Consider the following 13,978-nt stretch of genomic DNA (forward strand, 5'->3'; position numbering starts at 1 on the left):
ACAGATCACCAGCCCAGGTGGATGCATGAGACAAGTGCTCGGGCCTGGTGCACTGGGAAGACCCAGAGGAATCGGGTGGAGAGGGAGGTGGGAGGGGGAATCGGGATGGGGAATACGTGTAACTGTATGGCTGATTCATATCAATGTATGACAAAACCCACTGAAATGTTGTGAAGTAATTAGCCTCCAACTAATAAAAAAATAAAAAAAAGAAAAGATAATAAAAAAAAAAAAAAGAAAAAAAAAAAAAAGATGGGCACAATAAAGGGCAGAAATGATATGGACCTAACAGAAGCAGAAGATATTAAGAAGAGGTGGCAGGAATACACAGAAGAACTATACAAAAAAGATCTTCATGACCCAGATAACCACAATGGTGTGATCACTCACCTAGAGCCAGACATCCTGAAACATGAAGTCAAATGGGCCTTAGGAAGAATCACTACAAACAAAGCTAGTGGAGGTGATGTAACTCCAGTTGAGCTATTTCAAATCCTGAAAGATGATGCTGTGAAAGTGCTGCACTCAGTATGCCAGCAAATTTGGAAAACTCAGCAGTGGCCACAGAACTGGAAAAGGTCAGTTTTCATTACAACCCCAAAGAAAAGCAATGCCAAAGAATGCTCAAACTACTGCACAGTTGCACTCATCTCACACGCTAGTAAAGTAATGCTCAAAATTCTCCAATCCAGGCTTCAGCAATACGTGAACTGTGTACTTCCAGATATTCGAGCTGGATTTAGAAAAGGCAGAAGAACCAGAGATCAAATTGCCATCTGATGGATCATTGAAAAAGTGAGCGAGTTCCAGATAAACATCTATTTCTGCTTTATTGACTACGCCAAAGCCTTTGACTATGTGGATCACAACAAACTGTGGAAAATTCTTCAAGAGATGGGAATACTAGACCACCTGACCTGCCTCCTGAGATATTTGTATGTAAGTCAAGAAGCAACAGTTAGAACCAAACATGGAACAACATACCGTTTCCAAATCAGGAAAGGAGTATGTCAAGGCTATACATTGTCACCCTGCTCATTTAACTTATATGCAGAGTACAAGATGAGAAATAATGGGCTGGATGAAGCACAAGCTGGAATCAAGATTGCTGGGGAAAATGTCAATAACCTCAGATATGCAGATGACACCACCCTTATGGCAGAAAGTGAAGAAGTACTAAAAAGCCTCTTGATGAGAGGAGAGTGAAAAAGTTGGCTGAAAACTCAACATTCAGGAAACGAAGATCATGGCATCTGGTCCCATTACTTTGTGGCAAATAGATGGGGAAACAATGGAAACAGTGACAGCCTTTATTTTCTTCAACTCCAAAATCACTGCAGTTGGTGACTGCAGCCATGAAATTAAAAGACACTTGCTCCTTGGAAGAAAAGTTATGACCTACCTAACAGCATATTAAAAAGCAGAGATATTATTTTGCCAACAAAGGTCCATCTAGTCAAAGCTATGGTTTTTCCAGAGTCATGTATGGATATGAGAGTTGGACTATAAAGTCAGCTGAGTGCTGAAGAATTGATTCTTTTGAACTGTGGAGTTGGAGAGGACTCTTGAGAGTCCCTTGGACTGCAAGGAGATCCAACCAGTTCATCCTAAAGGAAATCAGTCCTGAATATTCATTGCAAGGACTGATGCTGAAGCTGAAGCTCCAGTACTTTGGCCACCTAATGTGAAGAACTGACTTATTGGAAAAGACCCTGATGCTGGGAAAGATTGGAGGCGGGAGGAGAAGGGGACGACAGAGGATGAGATCATTGGATGGCATCACTGACTCTATGGACATGAATTTGAGTAAGCTCTGGGAATTGGTGAAGGACAGGGAAGCCCGGCATGCTGCAGTCCATGGGGTCGCAAAGCGTCAGACTCGACTGAGTGACTGAACTGAACTGAGCTAATAGAGCTTCTCCATCTATGAATGCAAAGAATACAGTCAGTCTGATTTCGCTATTGACCATCTTGTGATCTCCATGTGTAGAGTCTTCTCTTGTGTTGTTGAAATAGGGTGTTTCTATGCCAGTGCATTCTCTTGGCAAAACTCTGTTAGCCTTTGCCCTGCTTCACTGTGTTCTCCAAGGCCAGATTTGCCTGTTACTCCAGGTATCTCTTGACTCCCTAGTTTTGTGTTCCAGTCCCCTATAATGAAAAAGACATCTTTTTTGGGTGTTCTAGAAGGTCTTGTAGTTCTTCATAGAAATGTTCAACTTTAGCTTCTTCAGCATCACTGGTTGGGGCATAGACTTGGATTATTGTGATATTGAATGGTTTGCCTTGGAAATGAACAGAGATCATTCTGTCATTTTTGAGATTGCACCCAACTACTGCATTTCACATTCTTTTGTTGACTATGAGGGCTACTCCATTTATTCTAAGGAATTCTTGCCCACAGTAGTAGATATAATGGTCATCTGGGTTAAATTCATCCATTCCAGTCCATTTTAGTTCACTGATTCCTAAAATGTTGATGTTTACTCTTGCCGTCTTCTGTTTGACAACTTCCAATTTACCTTGATTCATGGACCTAACATTTCAGGTTCCTATGCAATATTGTTCTTTACAGCATCAGATTTCCATCACCAGTCACATATACAATTGGGTTTTATTTTTGCTTTGCCTCCATCTCTTCATTCTTTCTGGAGTTATTTCTCCACTGTTCTCCAGTAGCATATTGGGCACCTACCAACCTGGGGAATTCATCTTTCAGTGTCCTATCTTTTTGCCTTTTTATACTGTTTATGCAGTTCTCAAGGCAAGAATACTGAAGTGGTTTGCCATTCCCTTCTCCAGTGGACCACGTTTTGTTAGTAGTCTCCACCATGACCTGTCCATCTTGGGTGGCCCTAAATGGCATGGCTCATAGTTTCATTGAATTAGACAAGGCTTTGGTCCATGTGATCAGTTTGATTAGTGTTTTGTGGTTGTGGTTTTCATCCTGTCTACCCTCTGAAGGAGAAGGATCAAAGGCTTATGGAAGTTTGCTGATGGGAGAGAAACTGACTGATGCAGAAACTGGGTCTTGTTCTGATGGGCAGGGCCATACTCAGTAAATCTTTAATCCAATTTTCTGTTGATGGGAGGGGCTGTGTTCCCTCCCTGTTGTTTGACCTGAGGCCAAACTATGGTGGAGGTGATGAAGATAATGGCAGCCTCCTTCAATAGGTCCCATGCATGTGCTGCTGCACTCAGTGCCCCCGACCCTGCACCAGGCCATCACTGACCCACGCCTCTGCCGGAGACTCCTGAACACTCACGGGCAAGTCTGGGTCAGTGTCTTTTGGGGTCACTGCTCCTTTCTCCTGGGTCCTGGTGTGCAAAACGTTTTGTTTGTTCCCTCCAAGAGTCTGTTTCCCCAGACCTGTGTAAGCTCTGGTGGTTCTGTGGTGGCATTAATGGTGACCTTCTCCAAGAGGGCTTATGCCATTCCCAGGTCTGCTGCACCCAGAGCCCCAGCTCCTGTGGCAGTCCACTGCTGACCCATACCACCCGTACCTCTGCAGGAGACACTCAAACACGGTTCTGGCTCAGTCTCTGTGGAGTCTCTGGGTCCTGGTGCACACACGGTTTTGTTTGTGCCCTCCAAGAGTCTGTTTCCCCAGTCCTGTTTAAGTTCTTGCAGCTCTATGATGGGGTTATTGGCGACTTCCTCCAAGAAGGCTTATGCCATACCCAGGTCTGCTGCACCCAGAACCTCTGCCCCTGCAGCAGGCGACTGCTGACCCATACCTTCACAGGAGACACTCAAACACTCAAAGGTATATCTCAAAGACGGGTCTGGCTCAGTCTCTGAGAAGTCTTCTGGTGCACACAAGGTTTTGTTTGAGCCCTCCAAGCATCTCTGGTGGGTATTGGGTTTGGTTCTAAATGTATTTCATCCCTCCTGCCATCTTGCTGGGGCTTCTCCTTTGCCCTTGGATGTGGGGTATATTTTTTTCATGGAATCAAACATTCTCCTGTCGACAGTTGATCAGCAGTGAGTTGTAATTTTGGAGTTCTCGCAGGAGAAGATGAGCGCACGTCCTTCTACTCTGCCATCTTGCTGCAGAATCTCGTACACTGATTATATACCTCTATCAAATCTGAATCTCTTAACTGTGCACTGTACTTCAGTGTTCAATTCAGTATGCATCCCTGCTCTCTGAAAACAGTAAATACATTTGTGATGTTGAATTAATGGTACGTAAAAGACCTGGGTTGAGCTTACTATTAATATTTCTCTCTCACTTCTGGTAGCAGAAGCAAGGACACACTGATTTGTTGCTGTTGGGCCCTCCCCCTATGCTCTCTCTCCCATTACCACACAGGGTGACACAGGGCCCTCCCTCCATGCTCTCTCTCCCATTACCACACAGGGTGACACAGGGCCCTCCCTCCATGCTCTGTCTCCCATTACCACACAGGGTGACGCAGGGCCCTCCCTCCATGCTCTGTCTCCCATTACCACACAGGGTGACACAGGGTCCTCCCTCCATGCTCTGTCTCCCATTACCACACAGGGGTGGCCTACACATCAGAATGCTTTCCATGCAAACCCGGCACCTTCAGTGACAAACCAGGTTCGTTCATCTGCCAAGTGTGTCCCAGAAACACCTATTCTGAGAAGGGAGCCAAAGAATGCATCAGGTGTGACGAGGACTCCCAATTTTCGGGTAAGATGAGTCTCCAGTTTATACTCTTTGATCTTTTCTGCTAAATTTATGTTTGTGGACAGTGTATAGTCATAAGCCAGAAATCACACATACAATGTGATGAAAACAGTGGGCCAGAAACCAAAGTCCTGAAATGAATCCATACTTAGTGGATAAAACAGGATTTCTAATTACCTCTTTCTAAAGAAGTTTTCTTTTTGTCCATAATGTTTTCTGTTCCACAACCCCCAGGTAGCTGTTTTGGATATGTTTATACGTGCCTAGAAAAATTCAAATTGTACTTTTAGATGATTCGTTGGCATGGAGATGTACTTAGAAACTTAATTTGTTCCAGATTTACAACATGCAGTGATAATGGAGGAAATCTAATGTTTTCTTAGAAACTATGATATACTTCTTGTGTACCTTGGAAACATTTGTTGCTCTAGGAAAAATAAAAATCCAGGCCTTCATTTGTTCTAGGCCTAACTAGTTCTACCTAAATTCTTCTGGCAAGATTATTTTTACTTTTCACTTGTCTGCTTTTTGTTTGTTTGCTTGTTTTCATGTTTGCCTTTTTCTTGGCATCACAACATGAATGACTCATCTCTGAAATGCACTCTTGTGTTGCAGAAGAAGGATCCAGCGAGTGTACGGAGCGCCCTCCCTGTACCTCAAAAGACTATTTCCAGATCCACACTCCATGTGATGAGGAAGGAAAGGTACAGGCTATGTTCAGTCAGCTACATCCCTCATTTATCCACCCCTTTTCCCATTTTGAGCAGACTGCAGTTTGTTCCTTAGACAGATATAAATGAGCAGATATATAGCACGTGTGTTTAAGTAGCACAGAGGAAACTTAAGAATTTAGGCTCCTAAGCCCACCTTTCTGGCTTTGACTTTCATATCTACTGCTTATGAGGTCTTCCCTGTAGGTAGCTCAAATGGTAAAGAATCTGCATGCGATGCAGGAGACCAGGGCTTAATCCCTAGGTTGGGAAGTTCCTCTAGAGAAGCAGTCCACTCCAGTATTCTTGCCTGAGAGAGAATTCCATGGACACAGAAGCCTGGCAGGGTCACACGGGGGTCCATGGGGTTGCAAAGAGTCAGACATGACTGAGCCACTAACACACACTGCTTATTAGTGCTATGTTGTGTGCTCTAAATTATGTGCTCTAAGTCTCAGTTTTTTTCATCTGTACAATGGGAATAATATCAGTACTTATTTCATAGGACTGCTGTGAAAATACATGAGATACTCAATTTAAGGTTCCCTAACACAGTGCCTGGTGCATAGTGAGGGCTCAGGTACTGCTATTTTAAACAGTTAAATTTTTTCAGGAATATTAGTATCAGAAGAGCACAGCCTTAAAATGTGTTCTGAGACTCACAGAATGAAGATGCTGTTTAACTTCTCTTTAATTATTTGGTTACTCAGTAGGTTCAGTCAATAAAAGCCATGCAGCCATAGGCTGATGGCAGATTGCTGTGTAATTGCATTTAGAAAATACAAAGTAATTATCATATAAATGGCACTTAGCCAGAGGAAGGGTACAAACCCGAACTCTGAAGTTGACCTGCCATTGTCTTAATTAAAAAGTTAGCCTTACCAGTCTATGTTGGTAGGAGAAACTGAGATTAAGCCCATTTCAGCATTCTTTGTGTGTGTTTGCATCTTTGAAATAATGACATTTATTTTTGTCCTTAGGTTCTAATCTACAATTTTTATATTTATATAATTGTTCATCTTACCCTTAGTCCTTAAGCTTTTAAAATTTACTGTCCAATACTTAAGACCATGTATATTCTTATATTTACAGTATAGCAAGTACTTAGAATAGGTCAAAGGAAGGACAGTTTAAATTATGGACATTTTCATTTAGAAGTACATCTCTTAAATTCAATCAGAAGAGTAACGTTAAAAGTTTTTAAAGAGCAAAGATTTATGAAGTATGAAGTATGATGTTGAATGTCCTTTAATGGCCAAGTAAGAGCTATTTCTATTTAGAAAAATATATGCAGAGAGCCACTGCATGCTAAGTCACTTCAGTTGTGTCTGACTGTTTGTGATCCTATGGACTGTAGCCCACCAGGCTTCTCTGTCCATGGGGATTCTGCAGGCAAGAATACTGGAGTGGGTTTCTGTGCCTTCCTCCATTAAGGTGGGTTGAAAGTACTTTGGAATAATGTTTCTTTAGCTAAACATTTTTTGGCTGAACTTTCCTTTATGATGAGTAAGGCAAATTAAATTTAGTTTATTTTATGTTCAGTTCAGTTCAGTTTAGGCACTCTGTTGTGTCCAACTCCTTGCTACCCCATGGTCTGCAGCAGGCCAGGTTTTCCTTTCCATCACCAGCTCCCAAAGCTTACTCAAACTCATGTCCACTGAGTCAGTGATGCCATCCAACCATCTCATCCTCTGTTTGTCCACTTCTCCTCCCGCCTTCAATCTTTCCCAGCATCAGGGTCTTTTCCAATGAGTCAGTTAGTTCTTCACATCAGTTGGCCAGAGTATTGGAGTTTCAGATTCAGCATCGTTCCAATGAATATTCCTGATTTCCTTTAGGATTGACTGTTTTGATCTCTTTGTTGTCCAAGGAATTCTCAAGAGTCTTCTTCAATGCTACAGTTCAAAAGCATCAATTCTTTAGGACTCATCTTTCTTTATAGTCTAGTTCTCACATCCATACATGATTACTGGAAAAGTCATTGCTTTGACTAGATGGACCTTTGTCGGCAAAGTAATGTCTCTGCTTTTTAATATGCTGTCTAGGTTGGTCATAGCTTTTCTTCCAATGTGCAAGTGTCTTTTAATTTCATGGTTGCAGTCACCAATGGCAGTGATTTTGGAGCCCAAGAATATAAAGTCTGTTGCTGTTTCCATTGTTTCCCCATCTATTTGCCATGAAGTGATGGGACCAGATGCCATGATCTTTGTTTTCTGAATGTTGAGTTTTAAGCCAACTTTTTCACTCTTCTCTTTCACTTTCATCAAGAGGCTCTTTAGTTCTTCTTCACTTTCTGCCGTAAGGGTGGTGTCATCTGCATATCTGAAGTTATTAATATTTCTCCTGGCAGGCTTGATTCCAGCTTGTGCTTCCTCCAGCCCAGCATTTCTCATGATGTACTCTGCATATAAGTTAAATGAGCAGGGTGATAATATACTGCCTTGACATACTCCTTTCCCGATTTGGAACCAGTCTGTTGTTCCATGTTTGTTTCTAACTGTTGCTTCTTGACCTGCATACAGATTTCTCAGGAGGCAGGTCAGGTGGTCTGCTATTCCCATCTCTTGAAGAATTTTCCACAGTTTGTTGTGATCCACACAGTCAAAGGCTTTGGTGTAGTCAATAAAGCAGAAGTAGATGTTTTTCTGGAAGTCTCTTGCTTTTTTGATGATCCAGCAGTTGTTGGCAATTTGATCTCTGGTTCCTCTGTCTTTTCTAAATCCAGCTTGAACATCTGGAAGTTGCTGGTTTATGTACGGTTGAAGCCTGGCTTGGAGAATTTTGAGCACGTGTGAGATGAGTGCAGTTGTGCGGTAGTTTGAACATTCTTTGGCTTTTGAATGAAAACTGATCTTTTCCAGTCCTGTGCCCACTGCTGAGTTTTCCAAATTTGCTGGCATATTCAGTGCAGCACTCTCACAGCATCATCTTTTGGGATTTCAAATAGCTTAGCTGGAATTTCATGACCTCCACTAGTTTTGTTTATAGTGATGCTTCCTAAGGCCCACTTGACTTCACATTCCAGGATGTCTGGCTCTAGGTGAGTGATCACACCATCATGGTTATCTGGGTCATGAAGATCTTTTTTGTATAGTTCTTCTATGTATTCTTGCCACCTCTTAATATCTTCAGCTTCTGTTAGGTCCATATCATTTCTGTCCTTAATTGTGCCCATCTTTGCATGAAATTTTCCCTTAGTGTCTCTAATTTTCTTGAAGAGGTCTCTACTCTTTCCCATTTTATTGTTTTCCTCTATTTCTTTAAAATGATCACTGAGGAAGGCTTTCTTATCTCTCTGTGCTATTCTTTGGAACTGTAGTGTTTAATTAAACTGTAAAGAAGGCTGAGCACTGAAGAATTGATGCTGTTGACCATGGTGCTGGAGAAGAATCTTAAGAGTCCCTTGTTCTGCATGGAGATCAAACCAGTCAGTCCTAAAGGAAATCAACCCTGAATAGTCACTGGAAGGACTGATGGTGAACCTGAATCTCCAATACTTTGGCACCTAATGTGAAGAGCTGATTCATTAGAAAAGACCCTGATGCTGGAAAAGATTGAAGTCAGGCGGAGAAGGGGATGGCAGGTGATGAGATAGTTGGATGTCACCACTGACCCAATGGACATGAATTTGAGCAAGCTCCGGGTAATGGTGAAGGACAGGGAGGCCTTGTGTGTTGCTGTCCATGGGGTCAGAGAGAGTTGGACATCACTGGGAATTGATGCTTTAAACTGTGGTGTTGGAGGAGACTCTTGAGAGTCCCTTGGACTGCAAGGAGATCCAAGCAGTTCATCCTAAAGGAGATCAGTCCTGGGTGTTCATTGGAAGGACTGATGTTAAAGCTAAAACTCCAATACTTTGGCCACCTCATGCAAAGAGCTGACTCATTGGAAAAGACCCTGTTGCTGGGAGGGATTGGGGGCAGGAGGAGAAGGGGATGACAGAGGATGAGATGGCTGGATGGCATCACCGACTCAATGGGCATGGGATTGGGTGGATTCCAGGAGCTGGTGATGGACAGGGAGGCCTGGTGTGCTGCATTCATGGGGTCACAAAGAGTCGGACACGACTGAGCAACTGAACTGAACTGAGCACTGAACAACAATAAAAACATTACTGAAGTGTTAATGAATAAGATCTTATATACAAATGGATCTTGTTTTGCTATAATAAAAATATTCAAAAATAATGTTTTTATTATGTCAATGAGTAATGATGTCAGTAAACAGAATGATAAAATCTAGTTGGCCTGTGCTTAAAGAAGGCATGCTGCGGTTCATGGGGTCGCAAAGAGTCAGACACTAGTGAGCGACTGAGTTAAACTGAACTGAACTAAAGAAGTAGAGTACACATATTAATATAGAATGTACGGGGTGCACATACATGCCTACACACACATATGGGCACATGTGTACACCCACAGGCATATTTGTGTACACAGATACACAAAAATTGTGCTCCTTTTGTGTTCTTGATATATAGCAAAGCAGTGTACCAGCACTCCATAAACTCAGTGATTCTTTTCTAAAAATTTTTATTGGAGTATAGTTGATTTACAATCTTGTATTAGTTTCTGCTGTATAGTAAAGTGAATCAGTTATACATATACACATATCCACTCTTTATTCTTTTCCCAGATAGGTCATTATGGATTACTGAGTAGAATTCCCTATGCTATACTATAGGTCCTTATTAATTATCTCTTTTATATCACTGATTCTTTAAAAACTGATTTAAGTCTTACTTTAAGAGAGAGATTTCTAGCTTCAGAAGTGAACAAAAAGCAATGGGAACTTAATTAGATAACAGATACAGTGAAGACATGTCTATTATACACATTCATTCAAATATTTTCTAATTTTTTTTTTTATTACTTTTTTTTTCCAGTGGGTTTTGTCATACATTGTATTTTCTAATTTTATTTCAACATTTTCGTTTGTTCTGGTTTCATCTTTTTAAGAGTTATTTATTCTTGCTTGGAGTAGCCTGGCGATTTGCTGGTGGCTTAATGATGTTTCCCAGGGCATTCATCGACTGTGTTTTGACTCTTATTGTCCTGTCATGCTCTTTTCATCTTATTATCCCCTTGCTTGGAGAGCATCATTAAGGGAAATGGCTCTTGAGGTATACAGATTTTGAACATTGTAATTCATATGACACAGGAATGTTCAAGTTTTTGAAACTTAGTTGTTTGCTTGCTTCGTGCCTATCAGTTCAGTTCAGTTGCTCAGTTGTGTTGGACTCTTTGTGACCCCATGAATCACAGCACGCCAGGCCTCCTTGTCCATCACCAGCTCCTGGAGTCTACCTAAACCCATGTCCATTGAGTCGGTGATGCCATCCATCCATCTCATCCTCTGTCATCCCCTTCTCCTCCTGCCCCCAAATCCCTCCCAGCAACAGGGTCTTTTCCAATGAGTCAACTCTTCGCATGAGGTGGCCAAAGTACTGGAGTTTCAGCTTCAACATCAGTCCTTCCAATGAACACCTAGGACTGATCTCCTTTAGGATGGACTGGTTGGATCTCCTTGCAGTCCACGGGACTCTCAAGAGTCTCCTCCAACACCACAGTTCAAAAGCATCAATTCTTCAGCGCTCAGCTTTCTTCACAGTCCAACTCTCACATCCATACATGACTGCTGGAAAAACCATAGCCTTGACTAGATGGACCTTTGTTGACAAAGTAATGTCTCTGCTTTTTAATATGCTGCCTGCCTATAGGATACACTTTTAAGGAAAATTTTAATTGGTAACTGTAACCATTCTAATCCTGATTAATAGACTCTCATTCACATCATGAAAAATGTGGAGTGTCTACTCATTCACCTATTCATTTGATGAATCATTACTGAGCACTGGTTATATGCAGAGTGCTGAGTGATGAGGGCAGAGCCAAGTAAGAACAGGTAGAAGAAGATACATGTCTCCATAGACTGCAGGGCAGTTGTTCAGCTTTGGTGAGCATCAGACTCCCTTGGAGGTTCCTGTCCCAGATTTTCTGTTTCAGTAGATCCAGGGCATGGCCTGAGAATGTACATTTCTAAGAAGTTCCCAGGTAATTCTGACTCTACTGGTCCAAAATCTCAGCAATTTGGGAACATCTGGTCTAGACTTTAGAAAAAGAGATAGTCTGTCATAGAAAATGAGTCATTATTTCTGATTGTTATTAGTGCTATAGCAGAGAAGTCTGAGCTTTAGAGTGCTCTTACCAAATCAGGGAAGGCTTCAGAGCTATGTAAAACCTGGGTGAAATGTTTATAAAAAAAAATTGTAAGATCAAATGTTTTACATATAGTTCTTAAACTAGCCATATAGCCACTAATCATATCATTTGGTCCACAGCCCTCTGTCTTATCCACAGGGAGATAATGAGAAGCTCTATAAAATATTTTGTTAATATTAAAAGATGCCCTCTCTTGAGGAATACTTGTCTGTTATCACTGGTCAACATTCTTTTGGGCTGAAATCTCAAGCACTGAATCTTTGCATGTGTTTGTATATAGATATATAGGTGTACCTCATGCAACGTTTGTAAAATGTGGGTTCTAAGCAAGCTTTAGAGAACAAAACACAATGAAAATTTCAAGTTCACTCACTACTGTGAAAGCACGCCTACTCTAGCACTTGCTTATGTCATGAGTTGTATCCAGTGCAACTCCCTACTCTCACCCCCACATTCTGGTCACACTCAGGCTCCATACCATGTCAGTTTGGCTTCTGTAGTTGGAGATAATTATGAAATTAATGTATTGAATTTAAAAAATACTTTTCAGAATTTGGGTGGGAACAGGCAGGGCAGGGGTCCCTTGACTCATGTGACTGGGGAAGTTATCACAGAGCAAACAGTTTTACCAAGCCTTTCTTTTGCTCTTCTCACTGATATTCTTGGCTCAGTTTGATTTCCTTCTCAGATAGCTTCTTTCTGTGGTTCCAGATACACTCTGATATCTCCACTCAGCCACTATCATCCTTACAGCATTTGATCAAAGGAGGGCTGAACAAAGTTTCTGAAAATACTGGCCCTGCTTGAATCTCGAGCCCATCTCAGACCAGCCATTCTGTCCAGTTGTGTGAGCTACTCTGGTTATACCGCTTAGTTCACCTGCTAATCTCTATGGCTGGGAAGGCTAGACCATGTGGCTCCCAGTTCCTGTCATCATCACATAAGTTAGTTCCAAAAGAGAAAGAGATACTGTCTGTTAGCACAATAAAATGAGAGTGATTCTGCATAGACTCCAGAACACATCACTCTTAAATAACGTAGATCTGGCAAGATTGTCTTGAAATCCTGGGAATTCCCACAGAATTTTGCACATACCTCTTTTGATGCTTATGTGATGATCAGCATTTGCAATGCTTTGATATGTTGTTGTTTTTCAGTTGCTAAGTCATGTCCAACTCTTTGCAACCCCATGGACTGCAGCACTGCAGGCTTCCCTGTCCTCCACTATCTCTCGGATTTTGTTCAAGTTAATGTCCATTGCATTGGTGATGCTATCCAACCATCTCATTCTCTGCCGCCTTCTTCTTTTGCCTTCAGTCTTTCCTGGCATCAGGGTCTTTTCCAGTGAGTCGGCTGTTCACATCAGGTGGCCAAATTATTGGAGTTTCAGTATCACTCCTTCCAAAATATTCAGGGTTGATTTTCTTTAGGATTGACCAGTGTGATCTCCTTGCAGTCCATGGCACTCTCTGGAGTCTTCTTTGATATGAGATCACTTTATGCAAATACTTGTAAAGATGACTGTTTCCTTCACTGAACTCTCTTCTTCCCATAGACAGAAACATGTTCTTAATTATTAAAAAAAAAAAATAAAAAGTTTAGCTCTAGTAGAGTACCCAGAATGCAGAAGGTAATGAATTATCTTTTGAATGAATTAATGAATGAGAGAATTAGTAAGTGAATATATGATTAACACAGTTAGAGTGTTGTATTCTGTCCTCTGTAGAGGCTTGAGGAAATTTTGACAAAGTGGGAAGACCCCAGAGAAAAGAAGTAGATGTTAATTACTTCATATGAAATATTATTGAAGTTACTAGAAATATTGTTTCATATTGGAGGAAAGACCCCATTGGATGGTGGACTGGTGATCATCTTTCTGATGTTTCCTACTAGTCCAAAAGAGATTTGATCTCTTTCCTTTGAGTAACCATGACATTTCATGTTTCTCTTGGAAATGATGATGATGACGATGATAATAGTAATAGTAGTGATAGTGTTAATAGCAGAAGCAGGTGTCATTTACATATTTATCTGCATGCTTGCTCTGTGTGTATATTCAAACATTGCTTTCAGTTCTTTTTTTCAACAGCTGTGTAACTAGACATTAGTATACCCAGTTTGAAAATGAGAAAACTGAGGCTTAATGAGATTAAATAATTTTTCTAAGGTCATAGCTATTTATGGCTATGTCTTAAGACTAGAATTCTAATCAACTCTGTTGTTTTCCAAATCTGATGCTTTTGTATCCTCTCCATATATTTTCTTTTTATATTATAGCAGTTTGTAAATCTTTCTCTTACAAACAGAGGTTTGTAAACCTCTTTCAGAACAGTTTGTCTTACTAATATTTAAATTTCCTACAATTCTTTCTTCTACATGTTGTAGATACTTA

The 13,978-nt window shown here is 41.1% G+C and overlaps 1 protein-coding gene across 2 annotated transcripts in view; it reads left to right on the forward strand.

The window, feature by feature from the left end:
- Positions 1-13,978, forward strand: part of ELAPOR2 (endosome-lysosome associated apoptosis and autophagy regulator family member 2) — a 209,982-nt gene that overhangs the window by 145,744 nt on the left and 50,260 nt on the right. For both annotated transcript variants that reach the window (XM_043462884.1, XM_043462885.1), the window contains 2 exons: positions 4,506-4,658; positions 5,271-5,359. In XM_043462884.1, coding sequence (XP_043318819.1) covers positions 4,506-4,658; positions 5,271-5,359 — 242 coding nt within the window. The remainder of the gene's footprint in view (positions 1-4,505; positions 4,659-5,270; positions 5,360-13,978) is intronic.

The sequence above is a fragment of the Cervus canadensis genome, chromosome 3 (assembly GCF_019320065.1).
Source record: "Cervus canadensis isolate Bull #8, Minnesota chromosome 3, ASM1932006v1, whole genome shotgun sequence".
Classification (NCBI taxonomy): domain Eukaryota; kingdom Metazoa; phylum Chordata; class Mammalia; order Artiodactyla; family Cervidae; genus Cervus; species Cervus canadensis.